Here is a 21,370-nt window from a genome sequence, read left to right as displayed (position 1 = left end):
ATAGTGCACTAATTGTTAAATTTATAAATATCAGTGTATAAAACATATGTAAATGCACGAGAGCTGTAATACTAAACTTCAGCTTTTTAACAAATTTTATTACTCTATAACTAAGCAGTAATAAAATAGCACTAGAAACTCTTTTTCCATTATCAAAATGTTTAGGTTAATTACATACATAAACTAAATTCAGTTTAACAGCAACTATATTTTACATAAATTTGATAAAGTTAAAAAAATTTTATACTTATTTAATTTTCTAGTAAAGGGAATAATTTAGATAAATTTGTCTACGTTTCTTTAATCCTTTAACTACATAGTTTTACATAAAACAGACATAATAAATTACTTTTAAAATAAATAAATAGTTTAATATAATTATTAACAGAAAATAAATTTAATGAAGATATTTACTAATGTATTTTAAAAAATATATACATTGAATTAATAAGCGCACATTTCAGTAATTAAAGTATACAAAAAGACAATATTACTGTAAAAATTTTTATTTTTATCAAACTGAAACAGCAGTAAATCTTTTTATTCATTTATATAAATTTATCATCATTAAGTAATTTTCAGACTAAATACTATTCTAACAGTAATTCATTCCATCTCCAGGCATTATAAAACAATGTAGGTTAGAACTGGAAATACGTCAAGATTTAGGGATTTGAAGAACCATTTTCTTTTACATCCTCAAAATTATATACAACCTGGAATTAAGTTATATTCTAGCCGAAAGAAAATAAAAATGCAATATTTTTCATCAAACAGATGATGATAGTGGATTTGTATATTATTTCAAAAATTTGAAGGCTCGATTTCCAGTTAGTCTGTCAAAATTGTAACGAATCAATCCCAACTTAAACACTAAGAACTTTAGTAAGATTAAAATTATAAGTAATGAAAAAAATTAGTTACTAAACCTTCCTTACATTTACATGCAACCTAAAAAATGTTTATCCTTACCATATAAAGGCAGAGACTATGGCTTTTGACGTTGCAGGATATTCAATTTCTTTTTAATTAACAAACTAAATTTTTCATTTTTCATTGAGCGACACTAATTTATTAGGCATTGAATAATCGTAATTAACTTATGAGTAAGTAAGTGTTAAATAAGTCGTTAAGTAATCGTGTAAACATTGAAGGTAAAGTTCTATTATGTGTAATTTTCTTAGGTTATAAATAATTATTAAATGAATCTTTGTGTTTTTATTAGAGAAACTTGATAGCATCCGTCTCAACTGATTATTTTAAGAACTGATGGTGACCTCAACACAGCTATGCGCTAAGGAGGCACCTATCTTTAGTTCATATACTTTTATTTTTTAAGTAATTAACGGTAATAAATAATAAAGCATTAATCTAAGTTTTTTTTGTTAGTCTCTTAAACTGTTTTTTTTGTTTTTAGATTTTTTTTTTTATTAGATCAAATCTAAGAATTTAATGTTAATTTTTAAGAATTAAAATTTTTTAATGAAAATTCATTTAACGCTACGTTTAATAAATTAAATTAGTTTAAATGTAGTAGTAATTAAGGATATTGCGGTTTTAATTAACTTAAGAGATATTTTGTAAATTAGTTTATTAATGTTAATTTTATATTTTTCAGTTATCATACTTATATGTTACTGTATATTGTAAAAACTTTCATTTTTGTATATGTATTATGGAATAAAGAATTATTATTATTATTATTATTTATATTAACAAAGTTAAAAAAAAAACATCTTTTCATCATTATAAAAATTTTAAAAATAAAGTTCTACATCCTGTAAAGGACAGAAATACATTTAAACTTAAAAACAACAATGAAACATAAGAAAATGTAGAAAATATAACAGACACAATAAAGAAGTGAAGATTGGTTATCATGTCAGAATGAGTAAAAACACAATTAAGCAAATCTTTGATTTCTTCTATAATAGGAGAACAGAAATAAACTGGATTAAAAATATTGAAAAAGAATTAAAATTTTAAATTATAACAGAAAAGATATTAAAAATGCAGCCAACCTTTAAAACAAATATGTTGTTAAACGTTTTTCAAGATGAAATGGTCGAAAGAATTTGAAGAACAACGTAGAAAGAGAATGAAGAGAAACAGAAAAACAATAATCAAAAGGGTAAAGGAAGTTATAATGTGGTCCTAAAGTGACCAAAATGAAAAAAAAGTTTTATATTTATTTGTTAAATAAAATATTGTTTTAATGTTTAGAAAGATAAGTTATTCTACTCTAAGATATGAAAAATACAAAAAAAAAAAAATACCGTATATTGAGCTACTTGATAAAAACTTATTATTTAAAAAAAATACTTTTAGTTACAAAAAAGATTATATATATTATGTACATTAGACAGATCATGTCATGAGTGGGTTGATGCACTACAATATAAGTTACAAAAAAAAAAATTTCTTCCAACATTTGGTTGGATGGATCAAGGAAAACCATGTTAAAATCTTAATCAATGCAAATTCAAAATACAAAATTGTTGATAAAAAAAAATACAAAAAAGGATCTCTTTCCAATCAATAATTAACTTTGTAAAAAAATCAATTCAATCATGAATTTAGCTTTTTAAAATCTACACTTTCTTCTTTTATTTTCACTTCTTATGAATTTGACTGAAGAACAATAAAATATAAAGAAAAATAAAAAGTAAATGATTTATATTAAATAATTTACTTTTAAATTGGTGAAAAATTTTCTTCTAAATGTTTGTTGAAATTAATAAATTATCACAATCTTTAGTGCAGTTTTTTATGATTATTACTAAAATTATAAATTGCCAAAATTTTTAGGAGAAAACATTCCTTCTAGGGTAATTATTGCATTGAATTTAAAACAATAATACCATGGTTACCGGTGTTCTTTTTTGATGGGGGTTACATTAACCACACGTATCAGGAGTGGTTGGCCTGAATCTGCCCAAGACTATACACTTAAATTTACACACAAGACTGTTTACAGATGCCTTGACATCTCTGCTGGGTAAGGTTGGCATTAAGTCACTGTGCTGTGTTACTATGTAACCTTTTATTACATAAATAAAATTAATAGATACACAAGAAACGTACAACAAATATATCACCTCAAGTGGTGGTGTATAAATTAAATTGTAGTGACTGGACAAAATAATAATAGGGAACAAATTTTGAAATTAGTGCATAAAAAAATGATTTTTTAACATTATCAAATAAAGTATTAAATTAATAAACACAACATGGATTCAATATAATGATTTTGTTTTCTGCAACCAGTTATTGCCAGATGTAGCTTGTAGCTACATCTTGTAGCGGCTTGCCAGCCCTGTTGTAGCTGCAAACAGCCCTGATGTACCAGTAAACATTTACATGTTTACTTATGTCTGAAATAGAGTCAGGCCAACCACTCCTGAGATGTGTGGTTAATTGAAACCCAACCATCAATGAACATGTGTGTATCCACAGCCAAGCATTCAAAATATTGAATATGATATTCATCTAATACTTAAGAGGTTCCCTATTATTTATAATACACCATTATATAATGCTACCCGATACTTTAATAAACACTGGGCTGATAGTATTTCTAAATTCCTTTATAAAAAAAAAAGTTCAATTAATTTGAAAGTTTTAATATTAATTAATTAATATTTAATAATAATTATTACGGTAAAAATTGTTTTGATATAATTATTTTTTATCATATTGTATAACAAAAACAAAAAATATAGGAAATAATGAAAAAACAGAATAAATGGAGATTATAAATAAACAAAATCAGTACGAAATAAAATAGCAACTTAGAATATGTGAATTGAAATCACTTGAAAATTGCATTCAAATTCATACAATTTAAATGGGAATACAAATAGGTTAGGTTTGTTATTATTATTATTTACAAACACTATAATGTAATTTTGGTTTTTTGAAGGAAAACTTTTTTAATTTTATTTTAAATTATTGAGTGGAAAATCTTTAAAAATATAGAAATTTATTAAAAATCCCAATTATATAAATACATTTGTGATAGGTTGAAATACATTTTTAGCAAAAAAAAAATATTTCTATGCGATTTAATATCGGTTGATATTGTTATTTTTTTTTTTTTAGTAATGTATAACATTTTTTTTAAGCAAAAGATAGTATACAATCATAAATATATAACAGTTAATAAAACAGGTTGTTTACTGATATCGTTTTAAGAGTAGTTATTCTTAAAAGATAACTATATCCACCAAAATGAAACCATACCACACAAGTATTTTTACACTTAGGCTTATGTGAGAAAGAACTTATCTTAAACTACAAACCGTAAATAAATTACCAAACCATTTAAAAATTTTTTTCTTGTATTTATTAAAAATATAATTGTAAGATTTTTTCATAAACATTTTGATTTATTTAATATATAATACATTAAAATTTTTACATATTTAAAAAAATAAAAGTTAAAATCTTTAAGTGGATTAGCTTTGTATTGCTAAGAGCAATAACTTCTTTAATATACATTATACTATAAGATCTAACATTAAAAAGATTAAATAATTTTAGAATTAATTTTCATATTTCAAAGCATTTTTCTTTTCTTTACAGATGAGAAGGTATTAAAAAGATTTCTTTATTACTGTAAAAACAGTCTTGAGAAAACAAAAATGAAACTGGATAATTATTATTCAGTAAGAGGTTCAAGTCCTGAATATTTCAACAACAGAGATCCACTGGATCCAGAATTAGTGGAAAGCATCAATACAATGTAAGACTTTTTTTCTTAATATTACATTCATGTTTATCACAATTTAACATCCTCATAACATCACACAATATATATGTTTCAAAAAGACAAACCAAATTACTTTATTATAGATCAACATTACAGAATGTGGTTAAAAAAAAATTAACAACTGATTTACTAAGTAAGTTATAAAATGAAAAGAAATATACCTTTAAGTAAAATGAATATCTATTTTTATAATATTGTTTAACATGGTAAATTATTTACTACTCCTTCTTGCAATTAAGTACAACATAAAAAAATTATACTTTTTCAGTGTTAAATTCATTTTATTCTCACAAACAGTAGAATAATTACGTTAGTTACACATTAAATAAGATTCAGAATATTATACAAATATACAAAGCATATATATACACGCATAAATGGACAAATACATGGATTGATACGCATTATGGACAAAGTGTCAAAGTGTATTTATATAAGTATGAAACTTGTAACATTTATTACGAGCGGCACAGAGGATTAGTATTTCCCTTCCTGTAAGAGAAGTAAACAGTTCAAGACCTGATCAAATCAGTTATATTTACAGAACCACAATACTGTATTATCCCATTCAACATTTTGTTGAGAAGTTTGACCACATCCTCAACTGGTGATCAGGAGGTAACAAGCTGCAGACAAACATAATAAAACGAAAATGCGATGTAGCTATTATGAAAGCTATACTAGATAAATTAGATATTTCTAGAAAATCATCAAAACAAATCAATGATTTTAAATAATAATACCATGCAAGATAATAATTCAATTCCGATTACTTTCACTTTTATTTATATATAAATTATTAAATGTCATTTTATACTTTATTTGCTCAGCTACTGAATAAAAATTTAATAAATTATGCCTAATTTAACGTAAACATAAATTATTAATTATTTAAATGTAAATATAAAAAATAATGTTAAGGATATAAAATAAATATAAAAAATTATATAAAGTAATTCACAATTAGAAGGCATTATTGTAAATTATTTTGAGTACATTCTAAAGGACATATTCAACAGGATGTAGAAAATTCAGGGTTTTAATTTAGTTGTTTAATTAGTTAATTAAAAATTCATTGAGAGAGTAATATTGTTTCTAAAAAAGATAATATTGTTCCATTGTATTTCAAATAAATTACTGTGAAAATTTCTTCCAACGGTTTGACAATTTAATTAAAAATGAAGCATATTATGGAAGCATAATGACCTTTCTACTAAGTCAAAGAATTGTGCTAAATTATACGAAGAGCTCCATTGTATGTTTTGGTAGATTTGGATATTGTTATTATTTAAGAATAAGGATTTTTTTTTTTTAAGATTGCACATTCATAAATATAAACACAAGTGTAAGTTAACATTTAATTTTCTAAATATTGGTAATGATCTGACAGCCCATTTTTATATGTTAAAAATTCATTCTGACTTTTTATAGAAGGGCCAAGTAATGACATTACAATTGACATTCAATTTGGTCAACTTGCAGGAAAACGTACAGTTGTAGCATGCCTAAGTAAACATTCCCTGTGATAGTAGACTTTTATGCACAACGCTCAACACACATTGTGCATATTGGGTCAAAGTCACAGCCAGTCACGTCTAAAAGAGCTTGATGATATCCCGTTTATTTTGCAGTTCCAATTAATAATTTATCTCAATTACATAGGAAGATGTTTTTTTTTTTGCTTCATCCTTTTTCAATGATCTTGTACTTTAGTCAAGGAATGTATGTAACCATAATAAATATTTAATAGAAATGATAAGGTTACCGTTTTATTAAGGTGCTTCAAAGTAATACAATATGGTTGGATTTGGTTACTAATTAAGTGAATTATCATCCCAAGAGAATCTGTTATCTAATAAAAACCTAGAAATTTTTTTTAATATAGTTATCATATTAATGGGAATTCTATCAAAGCAATTAGCGATGTTATATCTGAGAAGTATTATGTATTGGTTTTATCCATATTTACAGTTATATGGTTGCAGTTCATCCAGTAAATTATTTTTTGATCTACTATTATAGAAATTTCAATTCCTTTTAGTAAATATTCTTAAGATATAATTGTGCCACCTTCGAGAAAGTTACAATGAATGGCTCATTTTAAGAGAGGTCATTAATGAATAAGAAAAAAGCTCGAGAACTCTTCTGTTGCACCCTACATCTTGAAATATGAACCTAAATTTTATGTGTATTCTCGTAAAAAGATTTAACTACTTGTTTGTGACTGGTAAGGTATGACTTTAATTGTAAGTAACACCTCTGACATCATAGTATTATTACTATGGTATCACTATTAACTAATATTAAAAAAATTATTGCATATTATAGATTAATATATGGGGAGATCAGTCCATATATGTTCATTACCAAGTTACATCAAATAAAAATAAGTTTTGTAATTCATATCTTTACAAGACAGTTAAAGAAAAAAAAACCGACAACACAGTTGTTTCTGATGCATAGCTAGCTTACACACACAACTTACTTTAAAATATTTATAATTTTATTTAAATATAATATTATTTCGTTTATTTAATTCAATGATTCTAACTAAAATGCGCGCACATACCATATTTAATTTGCACAAGTGTGGCGGTACTAACGGGATGGTTGGTACTAACTAAACTAATATAATTTCACGACTTACATAGAACAAATTTGACTTGTATGATTGGCAGACTGGTGTAGCCGTGATGCTTAATGCACCAGGACCAAGTCAACCGCGTGATGGAGTTCAAGACCCGGCCCAAACAAGTTATATTTTCACGCTTAAAATATTATTCAATTCTTTAATTCTAATGCTCACCTGTGACGTCAAAACATAGTAGGCGACTACAACAGCATTTTTTGGGGTAGGAGTGCGATTTACCAAATTTATTTTTTATTGTTTTTTAATTGATAACAAACATGTCTAAGAAAAATATGACCTTAATTTTTCAAAATCTAAAGATACTGAGGGCTACCTTGCTCTACTGCCTCATCCCTTGACCTTTTAAGTTGAAAATTTAATGGCATCAATGCCTCAAATACAAAAGTAATCTGACTAAGTTTGGTGAAAATCAGTCCAGTAGTTCTGGAAATATAAGGTGATTTAGAGTCCAACACCGAATACACATGCATATGATGAACATTAACATCCAGAAAATTTCAACCCAGTTTTTTTGGGTTTCTTAGGTATCAAAATATTAAGATTCGGCATATGTCCAAATTGGGCTAATTACAATACTTTCTCTTCTAGAGTTATAGATCTGCTGTAGCGCTACCTAGATGGGAATGTAATAAACAAAAATATTAATTTTATTTTAAGTGAAAGCTACTAAGTGGCAGGTACTAACCCAGCTGCCAGAAATTTTTAATCTAGATTAAGTTTCTTCAGAGACTATTGCTGTAAATGCTATCCTATTGTGTTGATTAATCTAGAATGAATGAAAGATTAGATTTTAAAGGATCTTTGTTGATAAAGATGAGCTAAGAATATGTGTGATTTAAATCATCTTTATTATGTTATTTTATTTTCTTGGTCTACTTTGAAACAGTCAAGTGCAGGTATAGTTTTCATCCTTTAAAATTTATAAGTAAACCCACTGGGTTGGTCTAGTGGTGAATGCACCTTCCCAAATCTGCTGATTTGGAAGTCGAGAGCTCCAGCGTTCAAGTCCTAGTAAAGGCAGTTACTTTTATACGGATCTGAATACTAGATCGTGAATACCAGTGTTCTTTGGTGGTTGATTTCAATTAACCACACATCTCAGGTATGGTCAAACTGAGATTGTACAAGACTATACTTCATTTACACTCATACATATCAACCTCATACATCCTCTGAAGTAATACCTGAACTGTAATTCCCAGAGGCTAAACAGGATAAAGAAAAAAAAATTTATCTGAAAGATTTTTGAATGTGTTTAGTATGACTTGGTCCAATAATTTAGTCTCCCAAAGTGTGTTGAATAGAGGTTTTATGTTTAATTTTTACCAGTGTGTAAAGTTTATTTTTGACCCAATAGTTTAAATGTGTTTTGTTTTTATGAGATTTGAAAAAATGTATTTAGAATATTTATCCTGTTATTGATATCCTGTGCATTTATGATGTGTTCTTCACATCACTTGAAGCATATGAATCTTGTCTACTTGATGCTACTCAGAGAGAAGTCAATGCAATAATTTGTCATATGGAACTGAAATTGTCAGTGAGTTTTTTAATAGTTCTTTTTATGGTCTTATTAGCTGATTAACAATGAATGGCATGGATGAAGTCCTACGCAAGAACTATCGCATGAAAATAAACAAGTACAAAACAAAAGTAATGAAATGTAGTAGAAATAAAAAAGACGGACCACTGAATGTGAAAACAGGAGGAGAAAAGATTATGGAGGTAGAAGAATTTTGTTATTTGGGAAGTAGAATTACTAAAGATGGACGAAGCAGGAGCGATATAAAATGCCGAATAGCACAGGCGAAACAAGCCTTCAGTCAGAAATATATTTTCTTTACATCAAAAATGTAAGGAAAAGAATTTTGAAAGTGTATGTTTGGAGTGTCGCTTTATATAGAAGTGAAACTTGGACGATCGGAGTATCTGAGAAGAAAAGATTAGAAGCTTTTGAAATGCGGTGCTATAGGAGAATGTTAAAAATCAGATGGGTGGATAAAGTGACAAATGAAGAGGTATTGCGGCAAATAGATGAAGAAAGAAGCATTTGGAAAAATATAGCTAAACGAAGAGACAGACTTATAGGCCACATATTAAGGCATCCTGCAATAGTCGCTTTAATATTGGAAGGACAGGTAGAAGGAAAAAATTGTGTAGGCAGGCCACATTTGGAATATGTAAAACAAATTGTTGGGGATGTAGGATGTAGAGGGTATACTGAAATGAAACGACTAGCACTAGATAGGGAATCTTGGAGAGCTGCATCAAACCAGTCAAATGACTGAAGACAAAAAAAAAGTTGATTAATGTTGTTATCCTGTAATCTCTGTCACTTCATGTTTATTTTTTCTCATATTTTATGTGACAATTTGATTTTTATGTAACATCACAAGCAAATGTGAAGTTATTTTAAATTTAAAAATTAAAATTAATTGAAATTTTGGGAAAGAACTGTTCTAATGAACATTACCATTTATAAAGTAAATGAAAATTACAAATAGAATTCGATAAAATTTTTAAGATAAGGAGATCCAAATAGTAGTTCTTTTCACAATTACAATATCATCATTTTAAAAACTGACCTTTTTCATTAAATTTATTTTCATGTGAGTCATTATTAAAAAAATTTATTTAATGCAAAATTATATTAACATAAATTGCACCTAAAATATACAATAAATCAAATAAAAAAATAATACTTTACAGAAACAATTATTTGTAGTAAATTCTCATTTTATTATAAGTTAAATAATAACTGGAAACTATAACAAATAAAATATTATTCAAAAAATCTTAATCAACACTAAGAAAGTTAACATATTTTTGTGTAGATGTAAAAAGTATGCAAATATAGTAATAAAAAAAAAAAAGCGTTGCCATTACCAAATAATGAATATTTCAAACAATAGCATTAGTGCATCTAGAGCAGAATTTGCATAGATTACTGTAACCATTATTCAATCTGATGCATTAACAGCACTGAGTAACTCGGTCAGTATCGAGTTGTACAAATGTCTTTGTGTGTTTCCATCATATAAAATATACAACCGCTGTTCAGAACAAAGCACCACTTTACTTACAATTTAATTTCTATCCTGAAGTTAAATTTTGATTATTAATAGATACAGAATCGTTTCTTTCTACTAATATTTCCGGGTTTGAATCCCGATCAGGCATGGCATTTTTCATACCACAAGCACAAGCCTCAAGCTTATGTGGTGATGTCATCAAGCAAAAAAAAAAAAAAAAAAAAATTATTATTGTAGTTGCATTAAAATTGAAGTGAGGAACAAATATTATATGTTTATGAAATTAGAGCAATATGGTAACATTAAATAATTTTAAAATAAACTTAAAAACCTAGTAATAAAATTGAAATCAGTAAATACAATATGCTGTAAAAATCTTCATAACACTTAAACTTACTATAATTAAATGAAAATATTGAAGAAAGGAAAACAAAAAAGTGGCTTTTATATTAATAAAACATGAATATGAACCTTCTATTGATAGTTATACTTCAAATAAATTGGATAATCATAACTCTGATTTATCTATTTTATTATATATTTGATCTAATTTGAAAACTTTACTATTTAAAAAATATTTGACTAGCTGAAATGAGACCATTTCAACTTGATCTTCTGGGATTTCATTTGTTCATTTGTTTCAGTTATATTTTCAAATAGGTTTATTTTAAAAATATTTTTATGCAATTCTGGAGTAAGGGTTTTTTGCTATTAGGTTGAAATACATTGTACAACAATTTTAAATAAAATTTTAATTTCTTTAAAATGTATAGCTAATGCAGCTTTTGTTATGGTTACCAAATTTCACAATTTACCAATTCTCAAATGAATTGAATTGAAGTTCTTCAGATCTGGCACAGATGGCATCAATAATCTATTTGGTTTTACAGTACCAATTGTCAGTATACAGTTGTTGATATAAGGATTCAAAAGTGTAGTGTTTACACTTCCACTAATAACTAATTCAGACACATTATTGATTTCAGTATCTTTACCAGTATATACACTGAAATCAATCACATATCCTCTCTCACAGTCACACAAAACTAACAATTTTATGCCAAAATGAAACTTTTTTTATTTTTATATACTGTCTGAAAGCATGATGCTCTTTGTACATCACTAGTGATTCATCTGTAACTAAATCTAGGAATGGATAGAAAACAGCAGAAAAGTACATTTTAGTTCTTTGAGAATGGTTAGAAATTTTAAAAATATGAGCACCAACAGGCTGTTCTTTATTAATAGAAAAATATAGCATAATTAGTAAATTTATATATATATCTCTAGCCATGATTTCTGAAAAGATAGGGAGTTTGTAACAATCTATCAGTTGACCAGTATTATTTTAAGGAATTATTTTTATTCTCAGCCTCAAGCAGTGATACAGCTATAAATATATATATTTCATTTACATTTGTGTTTGTCCACCTTCTAAGAGTAGAATCAGGGGCAAGTTTTATGGTTTTTATTATACGATTATGATACCTGTTAGTTACAGTTGATACTAATTCAACAATTTTGTCAATCAATAAATTTTTTAAATAATCTCCATAATCTGTATCATTTGGGATATCAATTTTGATACCAAAATCTTAATTGTTAAATGGTTAAATAACAGTTTCAAAAATTACCTCAGACCACAGTAAAGTAGGTTCGGCTTTCTTCGTTTTTGTTTTTTCGGAGGCTCTTTATCTTAAGTTTTTCTCGTCAGTCGTCTTACGTTTTTTCCTAAGAGTTTTTTTTTGTGTGAAAATTGCACTGTACCATCATCAGTCGAGTCCTCTTTCGTTTTTTTGTAAAGATTGTTGTCTTTGGGAGATAGAAGCACTGCATTATAAACACCTTAGTCTTCTATAACTTGTCGGCGGCTAAAAAAGTATGCGGATTTTAGATCACTATCACTAAACTCACCATCCTATTGTACATCTAATAATATTTCACAAATTTCATGTTCATCCGCTAAATTGTCTCAATAACGTTTAGAAATAAACGAAAACAAACCTGTAACGGCCACTGTCTACAAATTGCAACAAACTAGTACACGTTCCCGCCGTTCCGTATGAGTTGAGGTTAGTGGCTGGCAACATGATTTTCTTCGCCGTTTATTTCATCATTAGATAAAATAGTTAATTAGACAGTGAATTTCAAAAAGTGTATATGCGACAATAGGCGTACGAGTGCATCACTAGGACTTAAAAGGTAATGAGAATGAAAACTGAGGTTTATCTGATTAGTATTATTTTTTTAAAATCATCAATAGCATAATATTATTTCTGTAAGGAAATATTTAATTTTATCATTTACTAAAAACAGAAATTGTATCATAATATTTCTTGTAGGTTGAGTAATACGTGTAATATTAAAAATAATATGGTACTTACGTATTAGCCCGTCGACCATAGTCGTAATGATCCAGCAATTTTGAAAATAATACAAAGTTATAGGATCATTAACATATTTTACTTATTAAAAATATAAAATGCTTATAATTATAGATAAAAATTGTAAATATAATCTAACCAAACTTAACCTACGCTTGTTTCGCTCGCTAACTTCGACTAATTACTAGTACTGTTTTGATTATTTAAATAATAAATAATTGTAATGATTACTGAATTTATTATTTAAATACTCAAAACATTACTGTGTTAATTAGTCAAGGTTAGCGAGCGTAAGTTAAGGTTGGTTAAATTATATTTATAAAAAAATAAATATAAATGGTTATAAAAATGGTTATGTAATTGTATCGGGTGATATTAACGATAACCCAAAAGTATAAATTTATCGGTTGACAGGTTAATAAGTAAATATCTAAGTACCAATATTTCTTTCATTTGATTTCATACAAGTGATTATTGTTATTTTTTATTTTTATAATTAATGACCATCTTCTTTTTTTGCAAAGTTTGTGTATTCATAAATATAGATAATGGAAATTTTAATTTATTAAAAATTGGTTTTGATGAATCACAATTACCAGTACAAAAGAAAAATCTGAAAACTTAATTTATATTCTAAAAACTCATTGTAAATTTGTATAAAAGTTCTTAAATTTAATATTATACTTTAGATGTTAGTGTATTTAGGCATAATTAGTTAATATTTATGTGACCTATTAATAAAAATTAATAAAATTAATGTGACCTATTTCATGAATATTTATCATCTAACTTAACCAAAATTTAAAATTTAACAAAGCTAATTAACAATTGACTTCAATATTGGAAACTTAAGAAAAAACTTAACATGTGTGCAACAATCACAAATATACTGTTATTATATAATGGTGGTAATTCCAGTTACTATGTACTTTTGAAGCTGCTATAAATGAAGATTTTATAATTATTTTTTTTAATCTAGTTTTTTCGTATAGGAATTTAAAAATTAATACTATCCTATTTTTACCATTGACCACCCATTTTGATAGTGATGTCATATGTAAAGAGGATTACAATGATTTTGGGAAAGACATTGCTTTCTGAAATTCTGTTTTAATAGTGTTATCAAACTTGAGCAAGCAATTAAATTATTCCTCAATCAGAGTACGCCTTCCATTAAGAATATTTGGTGGATTATTTTGATTCTGATTCTACTTTCTTTAATTTTCTGGGTAGGAACATTTACATACCCACAGGAAAGAGAATGAGAGAAACTAAATCACCTATCAACTCAATGCCTTTACTAGAATGTTTCAGAGAGCAAGGTATTGATAAGTAAAAGAATAAGAAATAAGAATATTTGACATTGGTCAAAGCCTCATTAAACCGATTACTCTAGAATAATCAAATTAAAAAAAGATTCCTGGTAGGAGGTTCTATTTCCGGTTGGATAATTCCATTTTATTGTAATCTATTAGTTACCAATCTTAGGAATCAAAGTAGTTAATAAAAATAAAATAAATAAAAGAACAGAGAATGAATAGGAATGGGAAGGTATTTAGATATCAACATAAAAAAAATTTGATTTAAAAAATGCTGGCAATCACATAACTTTCCTGGCTATAAAAAACTTGTGAATAACTTTCCCAGCTATGGCAATCAAGTATTGAAATTCAATGAATTGAATATACATGTAAATCTATTTTAGTAATATTTAAATCTTTTAATTTTTAAAACCAAGATGCTCAACAAAATAAAGCAATTACAAAGATGTTTAATATTAGTATTTTTGCATCACAATTTCAAAAAAAAAAATCTTTTCAACTTATTGAAAAGTTGGGAGCTTATGCATCAGGCATAATGATTAAAATATTCTTTTTTTTTTTTTTGTCTTCAGTCATTTGACTGGTTTGATGCAGCTCTCCAAGATTATCTAGTTAGTGCTAGTCGTTTCATTTCAGTATACCCTCTACATCCTACAACCCTAACAATTTGTTTTACATATTCCAAACGTGGCCTGCCTACACAATTTTTCCCTTCTACTTGTCCTTCCAATATTAAAGCGACTATTCCAGGATGCCTTAGTATGTGGCCTATAAGTCTGTCTCTTCTTTTAACTATATTTTTCCAAATGCTTCTTTCTTCATCTATTTGCCGCAATACCTCTTCATTTGTCACTTTATCCACCCATCTGATTTTTAACATTCTCCTATAGCACCACATTTCAAAAGCTTCTAATCTTTTCTTCTCAGATACTCCGATCGTCCAAGTTTCACTTCCATATAAAGAGACACTCCAAACATACACTTTCAAAAATCTTTTCCTGACATTTAAATTAATTTTTGATGTAAATAAATTATATTTCTTACTGAAGGCTCGTTTAGCTTGTCCTATTCGGCATTTTATATCGCTCCTGCTTCGTCCATCTTTAGTAATTCTACTTCCCAAATAACAAAATTCTTCTACCTCCATAATCATTTCTCCTCCTATTTTCACATTCAATGGTCCATCTTTGTTATTTCTACTACATTTCATTACTTTTGTTTTGTTCTTGTTTATTTTCATGCGATAGTTCTTGCGTAGGACTTCATCTATGCCGTTCAGTGTTTCTTCTAAATCCTCTTTACTCTCGGCTAGAATTACTATATCATCAGCAAATCGTAGCATCTTTATCTTTTCACCTTGTACTGTTACTCCGAATCTAAATTGTTCTTTAACATCATTAACTGCTAGTTCCATGTAAAGATTAAAAAGTAACGGAGATAGGGAACATCCTTGTCGGACTTCCTTTCTTATTACGGCTTCTTTCTTATGTTCTTCAATTGTTACTGTTGCTGTTTGGTTCCTGTACATGTTAGCAATTGTTCTTCTCTCTCTCTGTATTTGAACCCTAATTTTTTTAAAATGCTGAACATTTTATTCCAGTCTACGTTATCGAATGCCTTTTCTAGGTCTATAAACGCCAAGTATGTCGGTTTGTTTTTCTTTAATCTTCCTTATACAATTAATCTGAGGCCTAAAATTGCTTCCCTTGTCCCTATACTTTTCCTGAAACCAAATTCGTCTTCTCCTAACACTTCTTCCACTCTCCTCTCAATTCTTCTGTATAGAATTCTCGTTAAGATTTTTGATGCATAAAATATTCAGTAAATTTAATTTTAAATAAAATCAAAAAAAAAACTTTTTTTAATTATTTTAAAAATTTGGGTTCTCCCCTAATTATTTTAGTGACTATTGTTTAATACAATACATTTTAAGCTTTAAAAACTTGATATTGCAAAAGTTTATTTTTCATTTTTTGGTCTTCCAAACTCAAGAGGAAGCATTCAGATAAAATTAATTTATAATAAAATAATCAACAGCAGTGATAAATTAAAAAATGGACATTAAAATTTTTAACAAATGCAAAGATATAACCATAATTCTAAATAAACAAAAGTTTTAATTTTCTTGGAATGGCGGGGTGATGATTTTTGGGTATTTTTTTTTTTCAAAAAATATTAAAGAGTGCTCTCAAAAGATTAAGATTTTTATATTTTAAATGCAGCGGGTAACTTGTGAGATAGATTTAATTTTAATATTGATTCAAAAAAAAATCTATTAAAATATTAAAAAAAAATATTTTGGTAATTGATGATTTAGAAAAAAAACTTCAACTTTTGTAAGAAAAATCTTTTTTCTAAGTGCCCCAGTAAAAGTTTGAAATTTTATTTTGGCCAAAACATCTTTTTCCAATTTTTACAAAATGTAATAAATATTTTCCCTCTGAAAGTAATATATGTCTACCAAGTTCAAGAAAATTGCTCACAGGATCCAGAGTTATAAGACTAAATACAAGCCAACATCACACAAACTTCTATCTGACAAAAATAAATTTTTTGGACTTGCAAGTATTGGAATAAAATATTTTTGACACATTATTTATAATTTATTTAAATCTATTTTTTTTTTAATTGAATTTTCTTTAAATGTCTCCTTAAGGCACAAAACTTAAAAAAGACCAATTTTTATCAATCTATATACTTTCTCATTATATATATAACTGCTGAAACAGCGTATGTCATTGTAGCTGAATAAGAAAAATAATAATAATTAAAAAAATTTTTATTTGGAACATCAAAGTAAAAGTACACAGGGATTGGAACTGCTACTTTCTACTGGAAATTGTGCTGCTGTAAATTATATAACTGATAACCGTAGAAGTTAATGATGTAACAAATGTAAATTAATTAATAATAACAAAGAAGCAATGAAACAAGCAAAGAGAAGAGAAATTACAAACAAAAACAAAAAATAACATTATTTTTTACAGATTATTTTGTTTAGCTGCAATATATTTTTCAGCAGTTACTGAGTTCATATAGGAGTTGTTACGAGGATATCAAAGTCAGAGTAGTTAGAACAAGATGGTTGTAAGATCGAGTTTGTAATTTGGCTGCAAGTGTTAGGCTATTTTTTGGAAGAAATAACAGATGATATATATGCAGCAGAGATATATTTCCTGAGTTACTCATTAGGAATTTCATTGAAGGACATGAAACAGAATGAAGTTGTAAAGGAAGGATAGACTGAAGATGACAATGGAAAACAAAAGACTCCATGGATAGGAATTGGACTGAAATTGGAGAATGTTACAGTATGAAAAGATGGATAGACAGTTCCCCATATCTGATCCTATCTCACAAAAACAGTAAGGAAAATGAGTTTTGAGATACGAATGTTTATATATACCATAAACCAGCAAAGAAAATTTTAAAATTTTACTTTATAGGTCGGTCGGTAATATATTAAAAACGGTAATGGAAACATATTAAGGCCATTTCCTGTGCATTGAAATCATATGTTCTTTTCTTCTTTATTTAAAGCAAAGATTGCACACTCAAATGGAAACATTGATTAAAAATTAATATAATCATCCTTTTATAAATTGAACAGCAAAATCTACTTAACGATAGTGTTACTAACATAACTGTAATAATTTTAATAAAACTTTACATTTATTTCATAAATTAGAACAAAGAGAACAAAATAAAAGAAATAAAAATGAAACAAAAACTCTTATGTGATATAACTAGACTAACTAGAACAATACAATGTCACTCTTTGAATTGATTGAAACTGTTAAAAAGTTATTCTGCATACAAGTATCCAAGTTTTGAATATTATCTGACACAAACATGTCATGTTTATTAAATCTTAAATCCTCCTCCAAAGTCTGTGACCTATTTTTATTATTATTATTTTTAATAAAACTTACATAATCCTCATTTTTTAATCCTTTAATATTCATCAATCAAATAATAATCACTATGTGTACAAAACGATATATTATATTGAGTATTTGCAATATCACAATCTAAAAAAAAAAAACAATATCAAATTTACAAAATGTAACTGAAGTAGACAATCTTATTAAAATTTATGTAGCATAGATAATAAATCTAAATCTGTTACAGTATCATTTAAAACTAAATCAATTTAATTCATAGTGAATTATATTACATAACGTTCAGTAATTCAATAGTGAAAACTGATACTGACAATTAGTTTATGGCAAAACTTCCTGCTTCAAACTGTCAATTAAATAAGATATTAATTTTATTAGCATATGTTGTAAAAAAAAGTGATTTTATATTTTTATTCATGTTAAGGTAGATTATGCTTATATTATATTTTGAATTATGTCACCTGTACATGACATGTTTATAAGAAAATACCATTATAAAAAAAAGGATCAAATGATACTGACAATTTTTCATTAAAATATTTAAACTAACAATTAAATGTGTTAATATTATCAATAAAATTTAGAACAAGGATAATGTACACATCGGTAATCAAATAAAAAGTAATTAGTAATCATTTTATATTTGTAGTTCAAATTTAAGATGATTATAGATTACAGCAATACATATAAAAATTTCATTTAATTTAATTTTTGTTAACATTTTTAAATAATACACAAAAACATCTCTAAAGGTAAAAATGTTTAGCAAAAAATAAAAAAAAATCATTATATTTCAACCAGTTTTTCCAGCTTGCTGCCAGATCTGGGTGTGTGTGTGTGTGTGTATATATATATATATATATATATGTATAGGTAAATGCAATTACTGCTACCGTATTGCCAGGCCTGCAGATGCAAATGTACCAGTAAACAGTCCTGAACAGACTCAGGTTGACCTGAGGTTAAAAAGGTGTGTGATTAATTGAAATTCAACCACCAAAGAACACCAGTATCCACAGTCTAGTATTCAAATCCAGTATAATTCAGTCTACTATATAAAAACAACTGCCTTTACAAGGATTTGAACCTTAGAACTCTTGACTTCAAAAATCAGTTGCCTATCTAAAAATACATAGAATATACTACAAGAAAAATATTTTTCAGTAACCAGAATCAGTCATTATTTATTAATGAAAATGACGTAGCCATTCTCAAGAATAATAAAAATCTCAAAATTATTATGAAAATTGGGAGTTTTTTCCTATTACTTTTTTCAATAAGGAGAATATAATTTTTAACAACACCATGCCATTTTTACCTACTATATTTGATTTATTTAGTTAAATAAGTGACATCATTACTTTATCCACATCAGAGAATACTGTACCAGGAACTTCATTACACTCAAAAAAGTAACATTGACTATTATTTCTTGTTGTAACTTAAATGTGCACATATTTACATACTAACAGAACATTTACATTTACAAAAATAAAATTCAATGGTTTTGTGAAATAAAAGATTAAATATGTTATTTTAAAAATCTATTTTATGTAGTTGGGTTATAAAGATAGCAGAATTGTTAAAAAATATTTTTTTTAAACTAAACCTAAAATTATTTTTCACACAAATAAAACGTTCTACATAATGTAGTCTAATAATTGAATGAGTGGTAAATGTAGAAAGAATTTTATTTTTTAATGAATTGACTAATGGTAAAATTATTTATTCAACAATATACGTATATTGTTATTTGTTTCATGATCAGTATGTTTTGTATGATTATTTGATAGATCTGAGCGAGGAGAATTATTTCATATACTTAAAATCTGAAACTCATCACTAACTAATATAAACAAAAAAATATGTTATTTTTAAAATAATTTATTAGTTCAAATAGTTGAAAAATATTTTTTTTTAAATTTGAAGGATATCAAATTTTCCTAAAAGGTGCTATGGGGTGAAAAGAGGGACTGTCCATCTTTAAATCACTGAGTATCTTTCTCGTTAAAAAAGTAGTTAAAAAAAGAGTGACTGAAACATTGCAATACCTTCAAAACTAAAATATTTTCTGTAACTGAACAAGAAATAGGAGGCTTAAGGTGGCAAGAGGTCTCTAGTCTCTCTGATATTACTGTATTTTACTTATCCTTGAAAAAAAATGTGTTATGAACATTTAAAATACTAAGTGTTCAGAAGATAAATTTTAAGTGATACTAAGTTTCATTTATGCAAATGAAAGTAGTATAGAGATTTAAAAAATTTGGATGACAGCTAGGGCTTGAACCTCTGATACCATATCAATTATTATTCCCAGATGAACATCAATTTGAAAAAGTGGATTAAATGTTTTAATACTTCATTCTAGCTTCCTTCATTAAAGAAAGCTAAAAGCAGTGCCCAAGCCCTATTTAACACGATGAAATTGTTTTTTTTTCTGAACCTGAATGTATAACTGTTTTGAAAAGAGTTTAAATATAATATTTTTTTCCAGTTTTTATTAAACTGCTGCAGATGCATAAAATCTTTTTCATTAACATTGTGTTTTTTCACTTTTCCGTGAAAAGAGAAATTGTTTGAAAAAAATAACAATTTGGGTGATATAATATTTAATTTAAGGAGATCAGATTGTAAAGGTTTCAATAAAGAAAAGAAGTTTGAACTGTATGAAAAGACTGAAATAGTATATGACAGCTCTAAATCACGTTTTATGATTTTGATATATGATACAGTACTGGAAAAAAATGTTTAGTATAAAAGAAAGATAAAAAAGAAAATAGATGGAATAAGGAATGAAACTTTTCAATGATTAAGAAAATAATTCTACAAGGTACGAATCCAAAGTCAAAATGTAATTAGTTGTAATAATAAAAACTATGCTAAAGGATAAAAAGGAAGTAAAAGCAAAAGAAGATATCAAAGGATTAAAATGACAGATATTGAAACAGTGATATCGACATCAGAGAACTCATCTTTTCCATGATACCTTATTATTAAAATAATGATTGTTTAATATCATTTATTTAAATAATCATGAATTAATTCTTATTTTTTATATTTAAGAAAAACATTATTAAAAAAAAAAAATTAACTTAATACCAGAATCATTCATTGCCTTCTCTTAATTTGAACAGTAATATTAATTTAATAAAAATTGTTTTTTTTTTAACAATTTAAAATTTTCTCTCTTCAACAAAGGTAACTTGAAAACTGTACCCTTTCCTTAATTAACATTTTAAAAATTACAAAATTGAAACAAAGATAATTTTTTTAAAAATTCTTGTGAGGGAAGTTATTATCAAAAACTAA

At 26.6% G+C, this 21,370-nt stretch overlaps 1 protein-coding gene across 1 annotated transcript in view; it reads left to right on the top strand.

Moving 5' to 3' along the window:
• The window catches only part of LOC142328119 (alpha-tocopherol transfer protein-like), a 106,047-nt gene that overhangs the window by 66,906 nt on the left and 17,771 nt on the right, over window positions 1-21,370 (top strand). Inside the window, exon 3 of the mRNA XM_075371639.1 lies at window positions 4,585-4,744. Coding sequence (XP_075227754.1) covers window positions 4,585-4,744 — 160 coding nt within the window. The remainder of the gene's footprint in view (window positions 1-4,584; window positions 4,745-21,370) is intronic.

Source organism: Lycorma delicatula, chromosome 7, assembly GCF_047948215.1.
Source record: "Lycorma delicatula isolate Av1 chromosome 7, ASM4794821v1, whole genome shotgun sequence".
Taxonomy (NCBI): domain Eukaryota; kingdom Metazoa; phylum Arthropoda; class Insecta; order Hemiptera; family Fulgoridae; genus Lycorma; species Lycorma delicatula.
This window is presented reverse-complemented; position numbering and strand designations above follow the sequence as displayed.